This window comes from Geotrypetes seraphini, chromosome 12 (assembly GCF_902459505.1).
Source record: "Geotrypetes seraphini chromosome 12, aGeoSer1.1, whole genome shotgun sequence".
NCBI lineage: Eukaryota > Metazoa > Chordata > Amphibia > Gymnophiona > Dermophiidae > Geotrypetes > Geotrypetes seraphini.
The window spans coordinates 6,564,102-6,588,294 of record NC_047095.1 but is presented as its reverse complement, the minus strand read 5'-3'; the positions used below and the strand labels follow the sequence as shown (position 1 = coordinate 6,588,294).

Sequence of the window (24,193 nt, the reverse complement as noted above, 5' to 3'; positions counted from 1 at the left end):
TAAACCGCTTTGGAAAGTAAATCGGTATATCAAGCCATAATAAACTTGAACTATTTGCAACTGACTTATTTCATAAAATAGAGCTAGCAAGATAAAGTTAAGACTATACTGTATTACATATTTTTGATAATGACTCTCTGAATTATGCCACGGCATAACAGAGATGATTATCCTGATCTATCCTGCTGCAACATGCTTTCCCATGCAGGCCATGTCCTAATATGATATAAGTTACAACTTAGTTTGACAGTATAGAATATCTGTAAAAGCTTTTCTTTTGCATACACCCAGGGCATGGAAGGCAAGGCTTGAACAAGCAGAAAAAAGAAAATTTGAAGAAACAAAACAACTGCAGGTGCTTTTTAAAATTATCTAATGTTCTTGATCTGATTTTTTGCTAATGCTGAGCAGCCCTGTAAGTAGCCAATGAAATTCTGTTGAACTCCTCAGACTAGATCACATTTTTTTCGACTGCTTAGCTATGTCTGGCTTCTGGCAGGAGAAAGTATTTGTGTAGGTCCACAGCTTGCGCATTGTATGAGTATTCTACTATGAAATGTGCTTCTGGTTGATCTCTGTCTGGCCTTTTTATTACCTGATATTTAATATGTAACATAGGGTCTATTTAACCTGTGACAAGTTGTTAGTGAATAGGGCTCAATGGCAGTAATGAGTCATAGGTAAAGGTCTTTTAATGTGCTATTTATTTATTATTATCAAATAAGTATTATGTTAGCTGCATTTTAATGTAATATGTTTGTCATAACACAATGGAACTAAGCAAATCCATATTACCTGTATGAAGTCATAGTGCCTGTTATCGTGACTGATACCTTGTATTAATGATCAGAAACCTGTCTCACAAACAGGGGAATGTAATATGACTAATGCCACACTGTTATGTTGCACCTACCAATGCTAAATTTTTAGAAGGCTTTCTATGCAATAAAACGATTCAAGGGCGATGTTAATGTGGGCTACCTTAAGGTGTGTTATTTTACTGTTAACCTTGATTATTAGTAACTAGGACTCATTGCATAAAATGGGATTTGTGCTATGATATAATACCGTGTTTCTCCGAAAATAAGACCTACCCTGAAAACAAGCCCTAGCATGATTTTCAGGGTAGGTCTTAATATAAGCCCTACCCCCGAAAATAAGCCCTAGTTGCTGGTGATAGCAGCAGCACTTCTCCTCCCCCTCCCCGATGGCAGTGCTGCTGCTGGTCGCGCTCCTTCCCTTGCTCCCGGCGCTGTGCACGAATGACAACTGGATCGAACTTCTGGAGGCGTCAGAGTTGCCGGACCTGGACCCCGCCTGTTGGCAGCGGCTCGAAGAGGTGGCAAATGGCAGGCAGCACTGAGCCAGTGTCTGGTGCGCTTCGCTTGGCCGCTCCGTCTCTGTCGGACCCAGTTCCAGGAGCTAAACTGCCTGCTCAACAACATCTCGTCAGCGCTGGCTGGCTCCCCTAGCTCCCATCACCCCCCTCCCCAAATAGCAGCACTCCCTCCCTCTCCTACTCTTCATCCGATAGCGCTGCTCCCCCTCTGCTCCCACACTCCTCAAAGTGCTGCTCCCCTTCCTCTCACCTCCCCCACTCCTCATCTGGCAACATTGCTTCCCACCCCGCCTCCCTGCTCCCTTTCCTCCCAGCATCCCCACCACTCTTCTGGCAACACTGCTCCCCTACCTCTCATCTGGCAGCAGAGGAATGGAAGAAATAAAAAGATGCTGCACAAGGGATTGGAAGGAGGGAGAGATAGAAGCTGCAAGGGCTCTGCTGCACGGTGGGGGAGGGGAGGGAGAGATAGCTGCAAGGGTTCTGCTGTACAGGGGGGAGGGAGAGTTAGAAAGATATTGCACAAGGGGATGGGTGAGGGGAGGAAAGATACTGCACATGTGGGGGAGAGAAAGGAAATAGGAAGAATTGGGGTGGAGGAGAAGAAGGGAGAGATCATGGTACATGAAAAAATAAGACCTAGTGCCTTTTTGGGGCCCAAAATTAATATAAAACGGTGTCTTATTTTCGGGGAAACACGATCTTAATAGTATCCCACATTGATAACTTCCCCTCAAAACACATTTTGTCTCATAAGCATGTATGTGTGTTATATTGGTTCACAAAAATTCATATAATATGCACCATTATTCCTTAAGGGAATCATATAATTTATTAAAATGTCTTACAGTGTTTGAATCGCAACAAAATTATGTATATAAATCTGTAAATCGCATATCTAGAAGGGACTTAAACCTTTAAAAAATATCAGATTTCACATGGTCATGTGGATTTCTTGGTCCCACTATTTTAATAAATCTTGTTGTGAGGAGGAATATTTAAAATTAGCTATGGCTGATAAATCGGGCTCTAAAATTAGAAAATGACATGAACATTTGACTCTTAAGCAAAGGTAGACAGTTTTTTTTTTCTAACTGGAACTGTGTTATAGAAAGCTGGAATTACATTCAAGATGGACAATCGTTTGCCAAACCTTGTGAACCTGAATGAAGATCCTCAGCTTTCTGAGATGCTGCTCTACATGATCAAAGAGGGAGAAACAACTGTTGGGAAATACAAAGCAGATTCGAGCCATGACATTCAGTTGACTGGAGTTCTGATTGCTGATGATCACTGGTATGGTTGCCAGAGGGAAACGGTACCCTCCTGCAATAGCAGGCCAAGCTATTACTACACTAGATTCGTTTATATTCTCTTGGTGTTGGAATAGTGCATTAACAGTTCCAGATCAAGTAAACCAACTGGTGAGAGTTATGGAGTGATACAAAATGTAGCTAGAGATTTCTTGAATAATACTGTATTTAAGCTTAGTTTCATATGAATTTAATAGAAATGGCTTAATATTTTAAAGAAATCTCATTTCCTTAGGAGATTCTATTGTGAAAAACAAACAAAAAAAAAAGTATGTGTAATTGATATTTCCTGCCTTAACAGTATTGTAAAGAATGTTGATGGTACAGTGAGCATCACCCCACTGGCAGATGCCAAGACATATGTAAATGGAAAGCATATTTTAGAATCAACTGTTCTGCATCATGTAAGTAGACAAGTACAGAAATCCATTTTAATTTTGAGTTGCTAAATGTTCTTTAAATTAAATGGAAGCGTGTACCTTGAAATATTCTTTGTGCTTTTTAAAAGGGGGTGTTCATGTTGGAACTGTCCCTTTTCCATGAAATACTGTGGTTTGACAGTCCTAAATAATAATCCAGTGCAATAGGTGAGTCATTCTAGACATGTGGTTATCTCTCAATGGCCGTGTGCTATCTGCAGAAGGAATCCACTCTGGATTTTTTTCTCTGACTCCTCTATTTCACTGGGAGCTCTACTGCCACCTGTAGTTTTTTCCTTCTGCACATGAGCCTGAAGGAGTGTTTCTGTTCTGGTCTCTCCTTTTTCTTATTTTCTTTGGTGTTTTTTGAACATTTGGGGGGTTTTCTTCATACTGTTTCTTCAGCTCTGACTGCGTAGCGAAGAAGCAGATTCCTGTCTACAGCTGACAGCCTGCATGTGTTTCTTTGGAGCTCAGGGCCGTTCCCATTTGAGCGCACTTAGGAGGCTCAACAGTGTCTTGCAGGGTGCCACCTCCATCCTTCACTTAACGCGTCCGTCAGTCTGCAGGGGTGGAAGTACGGTTTGGCACCATGTCTGACTGTCAGTCCGAAGATCAGCGTCGAAGAGGCATTCCCAGCATGAGGCAGTGATTCTATGATTTCAGCTACTGCAAGAGAGATGAGGCAGGCTGCAGCACATTTCCAGCAGATGTCACAGGCTGTGGCAACCTGTGAGGTGTATGGGGGGTGGGGGTTCTGAAGTTAAAGGTTTTAAATTTTCTGCATAACTCCGTGTGTTCCCCCACCTGAAAAGTCCCAAAATTTCAGTTTTTGAATTGTACTGACTGAAAAATATCGTGATTTTGGTGCAAATTTCTTAGCTTTGGCCATCTTAGATTTTAGCAATCTTTTTTTTCAAAAGCTCTCTGCACTTCCAAAACTGCAATTTTTTGCCTCAAAACTTGGGATGGAGACTTTGGGCTCGTCTACATCAAATCCTTGCCAGGATTGCACAAATTTAGTGCCTCCGGAGTAACCTTGCGCCACGTGGCGCAGCCGGGAGAAATAGCATCATGCTTAACCTTTCCCCTGCCTAAGCAGGTGGAAAAACGGGTGTCCATGTCTTTTTTTTTTTTTTTTTTTTGGGGGGGGGAGCTCGGTAAGGCTGAATGTTCCGTGAGAAAGGATGCGATGCCCCGCAACTTGTACCACTGTACAAGAGATGCAAGATCAGGCCATCTAAGGGTAACTCTAGTACCCAGGGACTGGAGGCCTTCTCAGAATTTATAAAATTTGTGGAATGCATTTCAGGATAGCTGTGCTTCCCCAGCGCAGTCCCACTCCACCTCGTACTTCTCTCAGCGGTTTTGTCTCTTTAGGTACATCCTCTTCTTGGCCAGCCACCGTTCCTGAGTTAGCTGACCCTGATTTGCACGATACTTATGATGATCAGTTTGCGGACCCCTTGTTTTCTTGGGACGGTCTTCCCATGGTGGGTGACTCAGGACAGTATGCCGGATCTTTGGATCCTTCTATGGCTTTTGAACCTGGGGATGATCCCACGGTTCTGCATTTAATCTTTTAGTTCATTTGAAATCAACACTGTTAAGGAAATTTTCTGGAGGATTGATTTTGTACATTACTGAGATTGTTCAGTCTCTTTATTTTAACCGCATAGATCTACAAGGTTTTGCGGAATAGAAATGTGATTTTGTTATGTTTTATGTTATGTTTAAGTTTGCCGCTTTGCTTGATCTCATCTCGGAGAGACTACAAGAGTTGAATTTAGTCACTCAGCTGGCTCCTTCTACCTTCTCTCTCCTTTGTGAGTACATGCTCAAACTTCTGCTTTTCCCTGGCATCCTGATATGAGCATTCTGATCTTGGAGCAATGGGAATCTCCGGAAGGCGCTCTCAAGGTGGTGAGAGCTATGTCCCGTCTATACCCTATGCAACAGGCATGCCTGCAGCTTTTTAGGCAGCCTAAAGTGGATTCTTTAGTTGCACAAGTGACTAAGTGCACCTCCTTTCCCAGTGAGGGTGGTGTGATGCTGAAGGATAGGCGTACCGCTGTGAGGATGTGGTTCTCGTTAGACTTTGAGGTGGTGGCTTTGGGAGTCAAAGCTACCTTGGCGGTGTCCTTTGTCACGCACGTTTGTTTGTACAGGCTGCATACTCTGGAGAGTGAGGCTGTGGAGCTGCCTCCTCCTTAGCTTCTCTTGGCTGGAATGGATTATGTTACTGACGCTCTATATGACCGAATGCGGATCTTGGGTAAGGTGTCTTCGTATTCGATTTTTGCTCGCAGAATACTCTTGCTAGATTTCCCTTTAAAGGGCAATTGTTTGGCAAGGACCTGGATGATCTCATGAATTCTGTGGTGGATCGTTGCCCTGAGACTCTGTCTGATAGCAGACCCAGACCTTCTAGATGTTCAGAATGCTCTAATTTTTGTGGCTCTAAGTGTTTCTATCCGTATTCCAGGTCCACATCTCAGCAATTTTACCAGGATTATAGGAAGAAGTTCTCTGGCTCCAGGCATAACTAGCCTTCCGCCTCCCATTCTGCTCCCTCTGCCAAAAAGACGCAATGACACCAGGCTGAGGGAGGTCCCTCTGTATATAGGGGGCAGCCTCTCAGCATTCCTGGAGGCCTCGGTGCAAATTTCATGTGACCAGTGGGTTCTGGACATTATTCAGTCTGGCTACAAGCTGGAATTTGCCTGGCCTCTGACAGATTGGTTTGTGGGCTCTCCTGAGGGGTGACCGGACAAGACGGTCAAAGTGCAAACCACTGTACAAAGATTGTTGGATATTCATGTCATAGAACTGTTGCCGCCCAAAGACTCGGGCTCGGGCAGATACTTCATATACTTTATTCTGCAAAAGAAAGGCTCTGACGATTGAAGGCCAATTTTGGACTGTATGCACGTGAATTCTGCGCTCAGGATCTTGCACTTTCACATGGAGACAACATGGTCTGTCATAGCAGTGGTAGCCCTGGGAGAGTTCCTTGCCTCTGGATCTCAGAAGCTTACTTGCATATTCCAATTTATCAGGCACACTGGAAATTTCTCTTGTTCCATGTTCTGGAAAATCATTACCAATTTTCAGCTCTGCCTTTAGGCCTGGCAACAGCTCCTCGTACCTTCATCAAGGTGATGGTGGTCGTGGCAGCTCACTTGAGCAAAATGGAGCTACAGGTACACCAATACTTGGACGATTGGCTGGTCAGAGCCCCCTTATTTGCTGAGGGTCAGTGCATGGTAGATCAGGTGGTCCAGGTCCTGGAAGACCTGGGTTGGATTGTGAATTACAGGACAAGCAATTTGACCCTGACACAATCCCTGGAATACCTGGGTGTCTAGTTCGACACAGCAGCTGGCCATGTCTGTCTTCCAGAGGCACGCAAGACAGAAGCTGTGCTCTGATTTTTTGTCTCCTGGCAAAGCATATCTGTCAGCGTGGGACTATTTCCAGGTCCTGGGGTTCATGGCGGCCACAATAGATGTGGTTCTTTAGGCAAGGTCGAATATGCCATCGGAGTCAATGCACCTATGCCACCTAACTCTCACCAGATGCTGCTTAATGTATATGTTTTGTTGTCATGTCTATATTGAAAATTGTCATCTCTGTCCTGTCTCGATTATATTGTGGATGTACCTTGTAACCCGTTCTGAGCTCCTTTGGGAGGACGGGCTAAATAATTGAGCATATAAATAAATAAATGTGTCCTCTCTAGCACGCATTGTTCTTGTGCTGGGCTCTGCAGACGGAAGCGTTGCAGACAGCTCCTCCTTGGACTCTACAGGCCCTTGCCAGCATGAATTGGTAGCTCCTTCTGCAATCCCTCTTCAGGGGAATGCCACTGTGAATTGCTTCTTGGGTGGTTGTGACAACAGATGTCGGTCTCTGCGGCTGCGGCTGGGGGAGCCCATTTCAACTGTCATCCCAATCAGAGGTGTTGGACACCCTCCCAAAAGAAATAGTCAATCAAATGATTGGCACTGCAGGCCATTTGCTTGGCTTTGATGAAATTGCAGATGACTCTGGAGGGTCAAACAGTCAGTCTTCTCCAATAAAGTGACAGTGGTGGCATATGTCAAACACCAGAGTGGAATCAAGAGTGCTTCTCTGGCTTAGGAAACCTACCTGCTTTTTCTCTGGATGGAGCGTCATCACTAGGCCCTTTCAACAGTGCATGTGGCAGGAGTTGACATTATTCAAGCAGACTTTCTCAGCAGGCAGACCTTGAATCTGGGTGAGTGGGTGCTGTCCTTGGCAGCGTTTCATGCTATTGTGCAGCGCTGGGGTCAACTGCACTTCAACCTAATGGCAACAGTGAATAACTCGAAAGCAGACCAATTCTTCAGTCGAAGATCCAAGCCAGGAAGTGAGGGCCTAGACACTTTAGTACGGCCATGGTCACAGGGAGTTCTACTGTATGTTTTTCCTCACTTACCCATGATAGGTCGGTTCCTTTGGACTGCGACTCATCAGGGAAGTGTCATTATGGTGGCTCCACCCTGTCCTTTCTCTCTCTCTTTATGTCAGGGGAAGGCTTCTGGGCCGGTGGCGTGCAATCGCTGCATATGCCTGGCCCTTCCCAGAGTTGCGGGAGGTAATTAAATGAAGTGGGTGGCGCATGGCCGAGGGGGAGGGGGAGGAGGAATCGGCAGTCAGCCCATGTACCTCAGGTTGCGTGGCTCAGGTTGAGAAACCCTGTCCTAATCCACACACCAGAGGGCCAAGCAAAATACTGAGGTCTGTGTGCACACTTATATGAGGTGCCGTGCTGACTCTTAACTTCTTTTGCTTTGGATAAGTGTGTGGGGAGGGGTATGGAGAAAGTGGATGAGAAGGGTTTTGATATTTTGTTTTCATCTGGTTCTAGTGAATTTTTAGGTACTTTACATAGGAGCATATTGAACTAAAGGTTTGGAAGGCATTACTGTTTCAGATGTTTAATAATGAAATGACATTTCTTATAGCAGTCAAATGAATACTGAATGTCTCATTGTTTGCAGTAATCTCTGTGGATGTTGTAGGGAGTTGCTTTCTTTTTGGGGCATAATTTTACTGCTTTCAAAATTATTTTTATGCTAACATTTATTCAGGGTGAGGTGAAAAATGTAAACCCCCCCACCCCCGCCAGAATATTTTGCTATTTTCTCAGCAACCGCTTTGAATTTCAAGAAGAAATTTAACATTTGTTTAGTTGTCATACTTATTAGTAGTCCTTTTTCTAAGGTGCGCTAGCCATTTTAGCGCGTGCTAAATGCTAACGGATGCCAATGCTTCCATAGGCTATAATAAACGTGTTAGTGTTTAGCGCACACTAAAGCAGCTAGCGCACTTTAGTAAAAGGATCCGTTAATTATTTAATGTTATGTTGATATTAGTAACATTTTAGCACTACTACCTAGCAATTTTTGCATGCTAAAAATGTTCAGGCTAAAGCACAGTAAAATAACTTCATTGAAAAAATACAATTGACCTGTGTTAAAGCGAAATTCTGACGCATTGTTTTCACTCTCTTTGGGAAGTTAATAGCCTAAGTCCCTTTGACAGACTGTCCCGGATCATTTGCAGCACTTCTTTGAGTTTGGTGATTGTCTCCAGTAGTGCTGCCCGATTCAGGAAAAAATATTTCAATTCGATTCAGCCTATTGAATTGATTTTTCCTGCCCAATTGAGTATTTTTTCCAAACATCCTGATGGGTTTATTTTATAGCCTCTTCACCCCCTTTGCCCTTTCCTACCCACACTGGTGCTGGTGGTATAAACAAAACAAAAAAAACTTTTCCTCTCTCTGTTAAATCCTAGCTCATGTTCGTGGTCTAATACCAGCTCTGGCAGGATACAAATTTCAAATCTGACACATTGTAATCACAAAACAGAAAATAAAATTATTTTTTCTACCTCTTCGTTGTCTAGTCATTTTTCAAATCATGTTGGTCCCAGGCTCTGCAACAAACGTCTTCTGATAACTTGCTTGCCAGGGTCTCTTGTCTATTTGTCGTTTTCTTCTTTCTCCGTGGTAACCATCTATCTTCCATTTCTGTCCTCCCCTTAAATTTCCCTTCGCTCCCCTGGAGGTCTGGCATCTTTCCTTTTTTCCGTCTCTATTCCCATAGCTGCAGCAATGGACTCCACCATCTCCAGATCCACCATCTCTCCTTTCTCAACTACCCTTTCATCTAGCATCTCTCCCTCCTTCCCCACCAGCGTTCTCTTTCTAACTACCCTCCTATCCGGTATCTCTATCCCCCCACACCAAAAGCGACTGCTTTTGTCCAACTTCTCCCCCTTTCTGTTCCTTCCCTCCCTAAACCCCATTGTCCACCATATCTCTCCCTCTCATGTTTTTAAATCCATTATTTCTTCTATCTCTCCCCATCTCCCCTCTCCATGATCTCCCTCAAGTCCATCTCCCCCTCCACCAAGTTCACCTCTCCCATCCACCTTCTCTCCATATCTCCCTTTCCAGTCCACCAACTCCCCCCAAGTCCATATCCCCTCCATGATCTTCCTCAAGTCCATCTCCCCCTCCACCATCCATCTTCCCCCCTCCACTAAGTTCATCTCTCCCATGCATCTTCTCCCTGTCTCTCCTCCAGTCCACCAACTCCTCCAAGTCAATCTCTCCCCATCTACCTTTATTTTGACGTTACAACATGTTGCCGGTGGTGGTAGTTATTTAGCAATCCACTCCTGCCACCACTTCTTGCGTATTCTCTCCACTGCAGCCTGCCCTCATTGAAAACTTCCTGTTTCCGCTTGGGCGGCCGAATGGAGAGAAGACTCCAGAAGTAGTGGCAGGGTAGTGAATTGTATTTGCTACTGCCACTTTTGCCTGGCCAGGGAGGAGAGGAGAAATACTTCCGACCGGGAAAGAGAGCACTTTGCTGCCGCTGATCTGCACGCAGAGTCCCGTTCAGGCTTTCCCTCTGCCACCAGAGTCCTTGCTTCGATGTATCTTCTGATTTTGCAAAACTGGAAGTTACATCAGAAGCAAGGACTGGTGGCAGAGGGAAAGCCCGAATGGGTCTCTAGCAAGGGGGTTGACGAATCGGGCAGCACTAGTCTCCAGCATTGCTTCCCAGACAAATCTGTCACTGTGACATTATTAGTAAGCTGATACCCCCTTTAAAAAAAAAAAAATGGTAGTTTAGTGCAAACATTTTTAAATGCATGAAAATTGCTGAGTGGTTGCTTTAAAATGTCTGTATCTTTGCCATATTTAAAGATAATCTCATTACACGTGACCCATAAATGTGTACTTTACAGCTTTGTTACTTTCAAGTTGGAATTTCAAGTAATAATAATAATAACAAGTTTATATACTGCAGGACCGTGAAGTTCTATGCGGTTTACAATGATTAAAAGATGCTACAGATTGAGTAGAATTAACAAAGTTAAGAGATAGTGATAAACAGCTCTAGAGATCAGATATTGTGGACTAAGATTGTACAGATCAGTTACCTAAATACTTCAGGAACAGATATGTTTTTAGGTTTTTCCTAAATTCCCCATAAGTAGTAGGCATAAGCAGTTGTTCAAGGTCTTTACCCCATAATGCTGTCTGATGTGTGAGAAGATGTTAATGAGTTGCTGAGAACAGAATTAAAAAACCTCTATAAAGGTTACTTTTTTGCTTTACCCTGTAGATCTGATAGAAAAAACCCATGAAATAGCCTTTTTAAAATTCTTGTTCTAGGGTGACCGAGTGATTCTTGGTGGTGATCATTATTTCAGATTCAATCACCCAGTAGAGGTTCAGAAAGGGCAAAAGCCATCTAATGGGCCAGTCTTATCTTCTGATGGGCCAAAAGACTTTGACTTTGCAAAGAATGAATTGCTTGTTGCACAGAAATCACAGTAAGTCTATTTAACATATATGACAAAAATCACTTATTGTAACCTAACACATATGATGGTTAATTTAAGAAAATCACAAATGTTTCTGCACTCTTTGATCATAGCTTTATTTTATTTTTGAAGCTTTTAAAATTATTTCCTTTTCACTCTGGTGTAGAAGTACACGGAGGGAGGGAAGGGGGATCCAAAGAGAGGTTCATATGCTGGACTGAGGGTGGGGGGGGAGGGGAAGAAATAATGGGTCTAAAAACAAAGAGGGAGAGAGATGGTGGACAATGGGAGGGAGGGAAGGAACAGAAAGGGAGAGAAATTGGACACAAGGGATGGTGTGGAGGGGGGATAGAGATACTGGATAGGAGGGAAGTTGGGAAGAGAAAGGGAGAGATGGTGGACCCTGGGGTGGTGGGGAAGGAAGGAGAAGATGCTGGATGAAAGGGTAGTTGAAAAAAGGAGAGATGGTGGATCTGGGGATGGTGGGGTCCATTGCTGCAGCTGCGGGAACAGAGATAAAAAAAGGAAAGATGCTAGACCTCCGGGAGAGGGAAGGGAAACGGAAGGGGAGGACGAAGATGGAAGATGGATGGTTAGCACCGAGAGAGAGCGACAAATGGGCAGGAGACACTGGCATGCGAGTTATTAGAAGACAAACAGAAACCAGAGCCTAGGACCAACATGATTTGAATAATGACCAGACATCAAAAGGTAGAAAAAAATAATTTTATTTCCTATTTTGTGATTACAATATGTCATATTTGAAATGTGTACCCTGTCAGAGCTGGTGTTAGATAGCAAGTGTGAACTAGGACCTAAAAGAAAGGAAAAGTCTTATTTATTTTATGTACACCACAGAGAGATTGTAACCCTATACTATTTCTAAGACTAAGTATCTTAATAAAAAAAATTTGGCCCGTGACTTAGCCTGTGTGTTAGATTTCGGCCCCTTATGTGATTGAGTTTGACACCCCTAGTCTAGCAAGTGTGCTAACAAAACTAAGGCTATAATGGTCTATTTTACTTCCCAGTGGTCTTCAGTAAATGTTTGTTTATTTGAAAGCATGTTTCTGTATAAACATTGTGATAGTTCAGTATTTTTTTAAGAAATTCGGACTAAACCCATCAGAGCACAGGTGAGTGAATCCATTACTTGTTGCAATCTCAGCCCAGTGTATCGCAAACACAGATTCCAGGTGTGCTGCGAGACACTGGCAAGGAGGGAGAGGGCAAGGAGGGAGAGGGCTGATGCTAGCTGACTGTCTACAGGATTTGCCTCTCGCGGTGAGAGGTATGTTCTGTAGGCAGTCAGCTGGCACCGGCACTTCTCCTTGCTGGCACCTCTCCTGCTCTACGTGCCTCTCTTTTTGTAGTAACACCCCCCCCCACACACACACACACACACACACTCTAGTGGCTCAGAGCCCCTTCAGGAGGGCCTTTGTGCATGCGCAGATGGCAACATGATAGCATCACATGCGCATTATATCATTGTGTTGATGTCCATGCATTTTCAGATGCCCTACAGCTGCGGCTTCTGGAAGTTTGCGAGACATTGCCATAGGATATCAAACCTTCTCCTTGGAAGGATATTTTGGAACAGGGGGGTGTAACAATGTAAAATTGTATTATGAAATTATAAGATTTATCTATGGTGGAAGTCCTAAATTGAATTTTATTTTTATCTAAGGAAAAATACTTTCAAGATAGCTATATCTGCTAATCTGGTTGAGAATGGACTGAAATTTTTATAATCGTTGGTATACCAAATATTCTTGAATATAAATTGAGATTTTTGTGCAAAAAATGACCCAAAAATGGGTGCTTGGTTTATAGTCAAGGCTTGCCCCAGGAGAGGAGAAGGGTGGGGTGGTGCAGTGCAGAGCCAGCCAAGACCGGAGGGGGATTGCTTCTGTCCCAGTTTATCAGTGTTTAAGGAAGGCCCAGGGAGGGGGGGGGGGTGCTGGGTGCAGAGCCTGAAAGGAAGAACAGGATGGGGAAGGCAGGAATGTGGATGGAAGGGAAGGGGGTGAGGATTGAGAGAGGATCACTAGTAGTTTGACTATAAACCCTCAGATTATATTTGTCAACCTCCCCCCCCTTTTTTTGGGGGGGGGGGAGTAAAAAGGTTATCGTAGTTCATATTTGAGTATATACGATAGGAACCCTATGAGGCTTATTCATTTTTCATCTAAATAATCTAAGTGTTGGAGAGATTGTGGGGACATAGGTTCATTTAAGCATATATAGTGAACTTGTCCAGTAAAACATAACATAACTTTATTCTTCTATACCGCCACAATCGGACGATTTATGGGAGGTTTACACTGAAGAGAGCTGGACCATCAGTGAAATACAAATAGCAAAAATACAACAATTTCCTAAGAGTAGTCGGAGTAGAATTATTGTTATGAATATAACTTCTATTTAGGAAATGAATTTATCAAGCAGTACAGTCTTAATTTCTTTCTGAAATGTGCCGTAAGACAGCCTGGCTCCTCTGACGTAATTACCTAACCAGGACTGCTGCTTACTTGCTTGAAATAAAAAGGTCCTATCCAAAAAAGACCTGTATCTACAACCAGTAATTTTTGGATATGCAAATAAACTACGATTTCTGGTTATCCTCGTAGAAATGAGACAAAAGATAGGTAGGGGCCAATCCCCAAACCAGCTTAAAGCAAATACAAGAGAACTTAAATATTACTCGTGCCTCCACTGGCAACCAGTGCAACTGTCTATAGTAGTAATAATAATAATAATAATTTTATTCTTATATACTGCCAAAGCCATGTTAGGGACTAACATGATCACTTTTCTTCAGCCCAAATATCAGATGACAGCCGTGTTCTGTACTATTCTCAATTTTCTCTGGGAAGAATGGCAGAGTATTTTGTCAAGAATTCAAACTACACAGATACCACTAGACCCAAAGCTTTTCTTATAGAACTTGTACCCATGAGGAATTGAACTAACAAGGTCAAAATCTTACCATGCCTGGTGGTTCTCTGAAGGGAAATAGCTAGAAAATGGAATACTAAAACAATACTACAGGTGATAAGTAATAAGCTTGCCAAAGTTTGTTTAGTTAAGCAAACTTAACATTTCTCAGACATGGATGCCAAGATGTAATAGAAAAAAAAAGGAAACTCTCTGTACCAGTCCAAAAACTCAATACCTGAAAATTCTGGCCTAGATTGAGGACTAGGAAAGCTCGATGTAGAGACTTTATATTTGGGGCAGTAAGGTTTTAAGAAAGGTTTGGACAATTTCCTGGAGGAAAAGTCCATAGTCCGTTATTGAGAAAGACATGGGGGAAGCCACTGGATTGTTAGCATGAAATGCTGCTGCTTCTTGGGTTTTGGCCAGGTACTAGGGACCTGGATTGGCCGTCATGAGAATGGGCTACTGGACTTGATGGACCATTGGTCTGACCCAGTAAGGCTATTATGTTCTTATCTCAACAATTTGTGTCAGAACACAACCTAAACTCTGTGCATTAGATTGCCACCACTGAGTGGTAATTTTGTTTTGTAAACTGATGTTTAAGGCTCTGGAATATGTGTACACTTTTCTTTAGGTTGGGGGTTTCCAGGAATATGGTGTCTTATAAAAGTTTATCATTAGTGCACTTATACCTTTGATCCTGTTTAGACTTGAAGCAGAAATTGAAGAGGCACGGCTGAAAGCGAAGGAAGAAATGATGCAAGGCATTCAGATAGCAAAGGAGATGGCAAAGCAAGAACTTTCTTCTCAGAGAGCAATATATGAAAACAAGATAAAAACCCTTGAAGCAGAACTGGTGAGTTATTGTCGTACAGATATTTAAATGAAAAGGTGTCCAGGAATTACAAGGCATCTTTTGAAAAGCTGACGACTGCATCAGGTTTCTTTCCTCCTCACAATAAAATGTATAAATTTTATTTTTTTGAGGACAAGCAGGCCAAATGATTCTCACATGTGGGTGACATCCACAGATCCTGGTGTGGAAACATTGCTTAGTGTACTGTATCTTTAAGAATTTGAGGCAGTTCTCCCACTTTGCATGCATGGGTAGCCTGCCTGCCCAATTAGTAAGCATGAATATCGATATTTTTTTCTCATACGCAATGAAGAGATGTGAGGGTTTTTTGTAGTTTTCGCAACGCATTTGTAGCATTTTCAAAGCTCTTTTTAAATTATCTCCTTTGTTTTGATAATTTGTATGATACTGTTTTAGATTAAAAATCAATAAAGATTTTTTTTTTTAAATGTCTCCTTTTTTTGTGGTTCCTTTATTTGCCTTAGTGTTTTTGCCACTCTTAATTTTCTTTTTTGGTGCAGAAGGGTTTCCTTAGGTGAGCTGTGCTCCTTTTTATTCTCAACTAAAGGATAGGAAGTAGCACACTCTGCACCAGATCCCAAAGAACCACAAAAAGGAGCAGAGAAGACCACACCTTCAAGTTTGAAAAGTCACTTTAATGTCAATCATGCAGAGTAAAAACTAAAAACGAACCAGACATTGATTGTATTTTGGCTAAAGAGCCTGCAATTGGAGTCCTCAGAAAGAATCCACTTGATAAACCCTAGTACAATGAACAGCTTGTGCAAAGTCCGAACAGCAGGTTTTGCTCATTTATCAAGTGGGTTCTTTCTGAGGACCCCTAATGCAGGTTCTTTAGCCGAAACACAATCCATGTTGGGTCCAAATCTTTGTGCTCCTTTTTGTGGTCATCTTTGTTCCATTTTGTGGCCCTTTTTTTTTTTTAGTTCTTGACTTGGAGTCATTTGATTCTATTCCAGGTATTTCCTTGTCCCAGTAAAGACTGGCGATTGCATCCCATCCTAGACTTAAAGGCCTTGAACAAATATCTGGTCAAAGTTCAGAATGGTTTCCGTGGGCTTTCTTCCAGTGATTCAGGAATAAGATTGGTTGTGCTCTCTGGACTTAAAGGATGCACACAGACACTCTGATACTTCTAGGTCATAGGCAGGATCTCAGATTTCAGGTGGGATCACATCACTTTCAGTACCTTGTGCCAACTTCCAGAATATTTAACAAGTAGCTAGAAGTAGTTACAGCATTTGCTATGCAGACTGGGAATCCATTTGTTTCCCTACCTGTATGATTGGCTGGTGAAGAGCATTTTGAAGAAGAGTACTCAGGAGTCCATGCAGAGAACGATTCAAGTGTTGGAGTTACTAGGGTCTGTAATCAGCTACTCCAAGCCCCACCTACCACATGTTCAGCAATTGGACTTCACAGAAGCCCTGCTAGACACGGTGCGAGTGCATGCTTTTCTTTACTCAGGACAGGCAGAGAACTAGTTGCTCTTGCCACCCGGGTGCTAACTACCAGGTCTGTAGCGCCAAAGGGTGGTCTTGGGTGCTGGGGATAGCTTTCTCTTAAGTATTTGACCTCTTGCACTCTTATAAACAGTGTATTATTTAATCTAAGTTGTAGGAGCCTTGAATAATTGGATTTAGAAAGCATAAGAACTGCCATACTGGGTCAAATTTCTCTGTGCAGACTTGGCAATTATGACTTTTTTTTTCCCTAGAAAGAAGAAGTTCAGAAAAAGTATGTTCAGGAAATTAATAGCCAAAAGGCAGCAAATAAAATTCAAGAGCTGGAAACTCGAACTCTGTATCTTGAGCAGGAAGCACATGTGAACAAGAAGCGCTTAGAAATGGAGGCATTAACTACCAGACAGGTATTCTTAAACAATACAAGTTCAATGAATTACTAAATTTGTTTCTGCATACTATAGATTCTAAAAATGTTCTAGTCTAATGGAATTTTTAATGAAAGTGTGTAACTTTTTCATATGGCTGTAGAATTTTTAAAATTTTCCCTGCATCTTTACTTTTATTTTTTTTTTGTCTGTTTGCTACTGGTTTTATGTAGGCCTCCTCGTTAGAGGAAGGCATTTTTTTCAGAAAATTTTAGAATAGTAGTAATTTTTCAGAAATGAGAGTACCCAAGAAAGGGACTTGGGGGTAATGGTGGACATGACAATGAAGCCAACGGCACAGTGCGCAGCGGCTGCTAAGAAGGCAAACAGAATGCTAGGCATAATCAAGAAGGGTATTACAACCAGAACAAAAGAAGTTATCCTGCAATTGTATTGGGCGATGGTGCGTCCGCATCTGGAGTACTGAGTCCAATATTGGTCGCCATACCTTAAGAAGGACATGGCGTTACTCGAGAGGGTTCAGAGGACAGTGACGCGTCTGATAAAGGGGATGGAAAATCTTTCATACACTGAGAGATTGGAGAAACTGGGTCTCTTTTCCCTGGAGAAGAGGAGACTTAGAGGGGATATGATAGAGACTTATAAGATCATGAAGGGCATAGAGAGAGTAGAGAGGGACAGATTCTTAAAACTTTCAAATAATAAAAGAACAAGAGGGCATTCAGAAAAGTTGAAAGGGGACAGATTCAAAACAAATGCTAGGAAGTTCTTCTTTACCCAACGTGTGGTGGACACCTGGAATGCGCTTCCAGAGAGCGTAATAGGGCAGTGTACGGTACTGGGGTTCAAGAAAGTATTGGACAATTTCCTGCTGGAAAAGGGGATAGAGGGGTATAGATAGAGGATTACTGCACAGGTCCTGGACCTGTTGGGCCGCCACGTGAGCGGACTGCTGTGCATGATGGACTTCAGGTCTGACCCAGCAGAGGCATTGCTTATGTTCTTATTTTTTTTTTCAGCTTGAATAAGTTTCAGTAGAAGGAAGCTTTTTCCCTTGTTAATGTTTATCTAATTTTTCCAGTGCAATAGGGATGGTATGCTGAACCAAGGGTCTTCATCTGCTCCTGTGAATCCATTGCAGGAGATCAGTTTTCAGCACCTCCTCCTTCTCCATGCTCTCTGCTGCCCCCAGTCAATTATTTCCTCTGCAAGCGAGCCTGCAGGAGCAGCTTTGATTTGCTTGGTTGTCTTTGTTTTTTTGCGCTGGACTTCAAGTTCCAGTAAAGCTCCGGTGACTGCTTAGTCTGCATGAGATGAGCGGGCTTCGGTCTGCAGCTGACAGATGGATCCTGTGAGGACCTGCTCAGCCAGCTGCTGGAACTATGGAACTTGTGTGTTTCCCGTACTGTTTGCTGACTTTAGTGTATCAGGTGTTCTAGCTCATGCTGTATGGACACCAATTGTGTTTCTTCGCAGTGCACGTTGTCTGCTGCACTTTCCTCCCCTCTTCTGGCGTTTGGATCCTGGTCCTGGAGGTTGAGGCTCAGTCTAGCAGTGGCCTGATTGGCATCTGAAGTTTCAGAAGAGGCATTTTTCCTGGTAGCAGAGGTCTTCTCCAGTTTCCAGCTACCCTTAGAACTGAGGGTAGGCTGCAGCAATTCTTCTCATTGTCTGGTCTGTGAGTAGGACTGTCGCAGCCCACAGGGCAATTTGGAGGGGGTCTGAATTTGCTGTTTTTGTGGTTATATTTTGATGTAGCCTTGTTCCCCCCCCCCCAAAAAAAAATCTTAAAATCGCTGGTTTTGGCTGTCCTCCTGTGGAATGGGAAATGCTGGCAGCAGCCACTTTGGATTTTTTCCAGTTAGAATTCTAAGTTCTCAAACTTCCTTAAAAAGCCTAGTTTTTGATTCTAACTACCAGAGATGGAATCCTCGGGCTCCAATATCATGAATTCATGTGAAGTTTGCTCCAGTTGGGCACCAGAAGACTGCCCTTGTGCCGCGTGTTCTGCTGCACAAGATGGGGAGGCTAGAACCTCGGGTTTAGCCTCTGACCATCTCATTAAGGTTGCCAAGAGATTGTTGGGACAGTTGGAGGACAGTTTTAGCTTCTCTGAGTGCGGTGCCAGTGCCGGGTAAGGGTGCTGATAGCCTCAAATTGAAAAGAAAACGCTCTAACCCTCCTCTTGAAGGGGGTTCTCGGTCTTCTCTGACCTGTTCTGGCAAGCTTGTCAGCGATGATAGAGTGTCTTCTGGGTGACAGCTGTGCAGCCTTCCCATGGTTCTACATCTGTTTTTCTAAGAAGACCTGCATCTCCCTCGGACTCTGAGAGTTGGTCACTTGGGGTCACTGAGGATGATGCTCTGGATGCTCTTCAAGGGAGGCGTGGTGGTCAAGGATTAACAGGATCATAGGCTGGACATGTTGCTCAAAAGGCAGTTTGAGGCCTTGACTCTGGTGGTTAAGGCTACTGTGGCAGCCTCCTTTGTTGCTCAAGCATGCCATTCTAAGTTCCATGATGGAGGAAAGACTTAAGAGCCACCGTTCCAGCTTCTGCTGGTGGGAGTGGATTATATGACTGATGCTCTGTATGACCTGCTTCGGGTGATAGGCAAGGTCTCTGCCCAATGGATTTTGTGGATCAGACATTGGGCTGTGGGGACTCGACGTCCAAAGCCACTCTCAGCAATATGCTGTAATATGCTATTTGGCCAGGGATTGGATGATTGGAAGATCTCATGGTTAGTGTCTAGGACTGCCATCTGAAATCTCTTTCCGACAGCAGGCCTTGGGCTGTGAAAGGGTAAACCCATGGGTTCTTTTGAGGCTTGCTCAGTTCGTACCTGTTCTCTGGATCCTTATACCAGAGATCCTTTCAGAGCCTATGACAAGAGGTTCTCTAGGAATAGAAAGTCCCAGGCCTTCACCAGCCAGGTGGACAGCCCAAGAAATTCCAATGATGCCAGGTTTCTAGCCCCTCTGTACAAGATCAGAGGCAGGCTGCAGGACTTCCTGGAGGCTTGGGAAGCTATCACAACTAACCAATGAGTACTAGAGGTTATCAGGGATGGCTACAAGTTAGAGTTCACCTGTCCCATCTCTGCCTGGTTCATGGACTCTCCAGCGGGCAGACCAGAAAGAGACGCCCAGGTCCAGGTGACCCTAAGCATGGACTTGGACTCCAGCAGATACTCTATATACTTTGTCAGGCCCAAGAAAGACTCTAAGGATTGGACATCTATCCTGGACCTCAAGTACTCAACACGGCTCTCAGTGCCCCGTTTTCAGATGGAGATGCTTTGGTTGGTCATTGCTTCTGTATAGCCAGAAGAGTTCCTAGCAGCTTTGGACCTGACTGAGGTGTATCTTCACATCCCCCTCTTTGCAGATCACAGGTATTTCCTGTGATTTCATGTCCTGGGACAGCATTTTCAGTTCATGTCTCTGCCCTTCGGTCTTGCCACAGTGCTGCAAACCTTCACCAAAGTGATGGTTGTGATTCCCTTTTGGTGGGGGTCGGAAGACTAGAAGAAGGAAGGACGTGACCAGTCTCAAGGCAGATTGGGAGATGGAGTTGGAGAGTTAGTTGTGAGGCGTGGAGCAGGTAACGTCAAGTTTGCGCAGGAGAGAAGAGAAGCATGGGAGTGAAAAGCTAAGTCAACCGGGTCAGGAGACTCATGTGAATACCTAAGCTGCCCTGAATCAGGTTATCAGGATCCGTCTCCTGATCACTCATCAGGAAATGGCTGCTGTGAGTTCCCGTGGTCTCTTTGAGACAACGACGGGAGCTCACAGCAGCCATTTCCTATGAGTGATCTGCACGGACAGGAGCGTAGGAAGATTGCTCCTGCTCTGAAAACCCGCTAGACCACCAGGTAAGGTCCAGGGAGAAGGTGGGAGGGAGGCAGGGAAGGTCCAGAATGCAGCTTTATTAAAAAAAAAATAAATAAAAAAATCAACAATAACTGAATCCGCGTATACTGAAACCACGGATTCGGAGGGAGAAGTATACATCAACTGGCTCACCTTTATCCACACCTTAAAGAAATGAAGCAAATTGGTGAGGCAAGACCTCCTTTGGCTGAAGCCATACTGACTGTCCTATTATACCATGTTCTGTTACTTTATTTTTTATAATAGTTCCACCATTTTGCCTGGCACTGAAGTCGGACTCACTGGTCTGTAATTTTCTAGATCACCCCGGAACCCTTTTTAAAAATCACGTAACATTGATCACCTTCCAATCTGCAGATACTATGGACAATTTTAGTGACGGGTTACAAATCACTAACAGCAGATCAGACCCACCTAATTGTGCGATTAATAACGATTAAAATTTTTAATTAAAATGCAGCTATACCATTATTTATTTTGTTTATTTTTAGGTGGGGCCATGGGTTATCTCCTTTTTCTCAGTCACATTTCTACCCCTTCTAAAGTACTGGTAATCTGGAACCTTTGACTATGGTCTGAAAGAAGACTTCTACTGAAGTTGTGCACTAAAATGTTTGAACAAAATTTTCCTAAATACTGGTTTTGATCAGCCCTTTTGTTGGAAGTGCTTGACTTCCAAACTGGGCTAGCAGTGGAATATTTTTGTCACAGGATCAGTTGCTTGTGCTTTGAGCTTCAAGGGGGAGATATGTTTTCTAGATCAGCACATGGACAAAATGGGGCATCTTGTTTACAGAATCTTTAGCATATTTCTGTGGTTCTATTCTGTTTCATTACTTTTCTGTAAATCTGTTCTCATAACCACTGTCTACTATCTTTTATCTTTGATTTCCAGGCATTAGAAGACCATACAGTTCGTCATGCTAGGATCCTTGAAGCCCTGGAAACTGAAAAACAGAAAATTTCTAATGAAGTACAAACTCTGCTACAGGCTCGCAAGAAGGAGAAGAATACAACTTGTATGTTTCAGTGCTTTTACATTTTCTTTCATTAGAAAGCTCATCAGCTAACAGGGCCATAAATCCAAAAAGAAACACTATTTTCAATGGGAGTGAGATCCTGGTTTCATCTGCCCCCTTCTCCCTCCATGTCGAACAGGACAGTTAAGACACAGTGGTACCTCTTTCTGATCCTATGCGCTCTCAGACATTTCAATAGAATCCAGCTTAGAAGCCATGTTCAGAGCCGCATAATTTTTTTGGGATGTTGGAGAGTAAACTCTGCTTAGGGAGGACAGCAATGAAAGCACTTTCTACAGGAAAAAAACACTGTTAAACCTGAAGAAATTAGCTTTTTGATTACCTGTTTTGTAAGTGGATGACATTCCTTTTTATTCTGACCAGGCTTTACAAGTGAGATGTTAGAGGTATTCCTGGAATGAGGATAGGGTTGGGGGAGGAGAGTTTTAATTAAAACCATGGCTCACATTTGTGTGATACTTTAATAGAGCACACTCTATATACAAACTCCCCACTGACTAATGAAGTATCACCTGGGCACCAATACAATTTTCAACATGAAGAAAAGCCACTCTACCATCCACACATCATAGGCATAAAAAGCTTTTGCTATGAGAAAATTGTATATCACTGAAAATGCCCTCTGTGTTCAAAATAATAAAAAAAACTACCATGCAATAAACAGCCAGCCAACGATCATTTCATAGCGACATACGCTACTGCTTCAGGGCAAAATATGTCAACATAGCATTCCAACAATTCAAAGCGCTGTTCCTCTGTGTTCTGGTGAGGCTTTTCCTCACCAGAGAGAATTTTCTTTTGCTGAAAATTGTATTGGTGCCCAGGTGATACTTCATTAGTCAGTGGGGAGTTTGTATGTATGTGTATGTGTGTGCATATATAGTGTGTTTAATTACCCCCCATTCCTCTTTCTTTTTTGGTTTGTTGTACCTTTATTGAGACCATAATCAAAACAAAACTACCCACAAGGTTTGCTGAAATGTGTATAGCTTCATTATTTATCTGTCCAATTTTTGGAACTTAATGCCACCCCAATAATGGAACGCTTTATTTATTCTTTGTTTGGTTTCAGCAATTTAATTTGTGTTTGATCAAAAACCTTTTGAACTCTGCTTTTAAAATATAAGTAAAATCTTTCTTCAAGTGAAGAAAGCTACATTCAGCCTTTGATTCAAAATAATGTGATTGCCGTGTTAGTCCATTTTCATATTTAGAGATAAAGGTCCATATTGTTAATGCTCCTTTTTTAAACCCTTTATCTGGCATTGTTGCTCAGAAGCAACATGTGTTTCTATGGCTCTTATGGGAGATCTGCATCTCCAAATACCTGTTACTTAGCACTCTTGCTCTCATTCAACATCAAGTTACATAAAGCAGTTGTTTTCACCATCTTCCAATTAAAGGGTTAAATTAGCGTGACTTAATATTTTGTGGGTGATGTTAAAAAGCCATTTATGCATATATAAATTATCCTCTTTAGGATAAATGTATAAGTGACTTCAGAATATAGAACAGCATTTCACATTCTCTTGTAGGTGCTAATAAAATTTCTGGTAGATGTGATGCCTGCGTAACAGTAGGGACTTGGAACATATGGGGTTAAAGTTTGTTTCTCGTGCAGTGGGTCTAGGAGTCCTGATGATAGGTGATCTTTCCATATTTGTGAGTTGTATTGCAGAAGAATGACATTTATATTCTTCAGCTCTGCCTCCTTCTCCAGTGACTATAAATACGTCTTCAGTTTTTCCTTTTGAAAGTGAGTTGAGAAGAATTGATTTTGATCCGCTCTGATAACTTTTTATTATTTTTCGGTTTTTATCCGAATTCAAGGCTTTTCGGTGCTGGAGAGGTCCCTGGGGCAGTTCTGCTTGGAAGAAGATGCAGGTTCTGTAACGGAGGTCTTCAGTTGGCAAGGCAACCCTCGGGGTTCCTGTCCAGCCAGCCTGCATTTAGACTTGTGGAGCTCGGGGTCTATTCCCCTCAGAGCTAGTTTGCATCATGATTTATCATGTACTTGAGTGCAGGTTGGTTTGGCCCCAGGGGTTAATGGGTGCCAGCTTTGTGGATCCGTAGGGGGTTGAGGCCTCGGTCAGGCTTTAGTCTGTCTGGCAGCCTGAAGATCCCAGCATGTGGACTTAGTCTGGTTGATTGAGGCAGTGTCTTCTCCATTTCCAGTTCTGATACAAACACTCCGGAGTCTATACGATAGGTGTTGAATCTGTACCCACAAACTGGGTCTTTCAGAAAGTCATACTCATTGCTTTTGGCTGCTCCCATATAGCAGAGGAACACAGAGCCCCCTTCAGTTGTTGTTTTTTTTTTCTTTCTGCAAGCGAAATGTGCAGAAGTGTTTCTGATCTACTCTACTTATTTTTGATGTAAGTTCAACCCCTTCAGTGGCTTCGCTGCCCTTAGACCCCTTTTTCAGGGGTTCTGTACCTAGGAAAGGAAGTACTGTCCGCGGATCTGGACTGCAGCTTCACAGGGCAAGCTTTGGTTGGACTTGTAGAGCTAGCCTACTGTGTGTCACCTCTGAGCTCGGGGCCTGTCCCCCTGGGAGCGAGCTTGCCTTCTAAACTTTTCAGAGGCTTAAGCATAGGCTGCATGAATCCTGATTAAGAGCCCTCGGGGTATCAGGGTG

At 43.1% G+C, this 24,193-nt stretch overlaps 1 protein-coding gene across 3 annotated transcripts in view; it reads left to right on the top strand.

Moving 5' to 3' along the window:
* Positions 1-24,193, top strand: part of KIF14 (kinesin family member 14) — a 152,864-nt gene that overhangs the window by 60,559 nt on the left and 68,112 nt on the right. For all 3 annotated transcript variants that reach the window (XM_033916674.1, XM_033916672.1, XM_033916673.1), the window contains exons 13-19: positions 292-355; positions 2,451-2,635; positions 2,954-3,056; positions 10,792-10,952; positions 14,598-14,745; positions 16,484-16,636; positions 21,408-21,531. In XM_033916674.1, the coding sequence (XP_033772565.1) occupies positions 292-355; positions 2,451-2,635; positions 2,954-3,056; positions 10,792-10,952; positions 14,598-14,745; positions 16,484-16,636; positions 21,408-21,531 (938 nt within the window). The remainder of the gene's footprint in view (positions 1-291; positions 356-2,450; positions 2,636-2,953; positions 3,057-10,791; positions 10,953-14,597; positions 14,746-16,483; positions 16,637-21,407; positions 21,532-24,193) is intronic.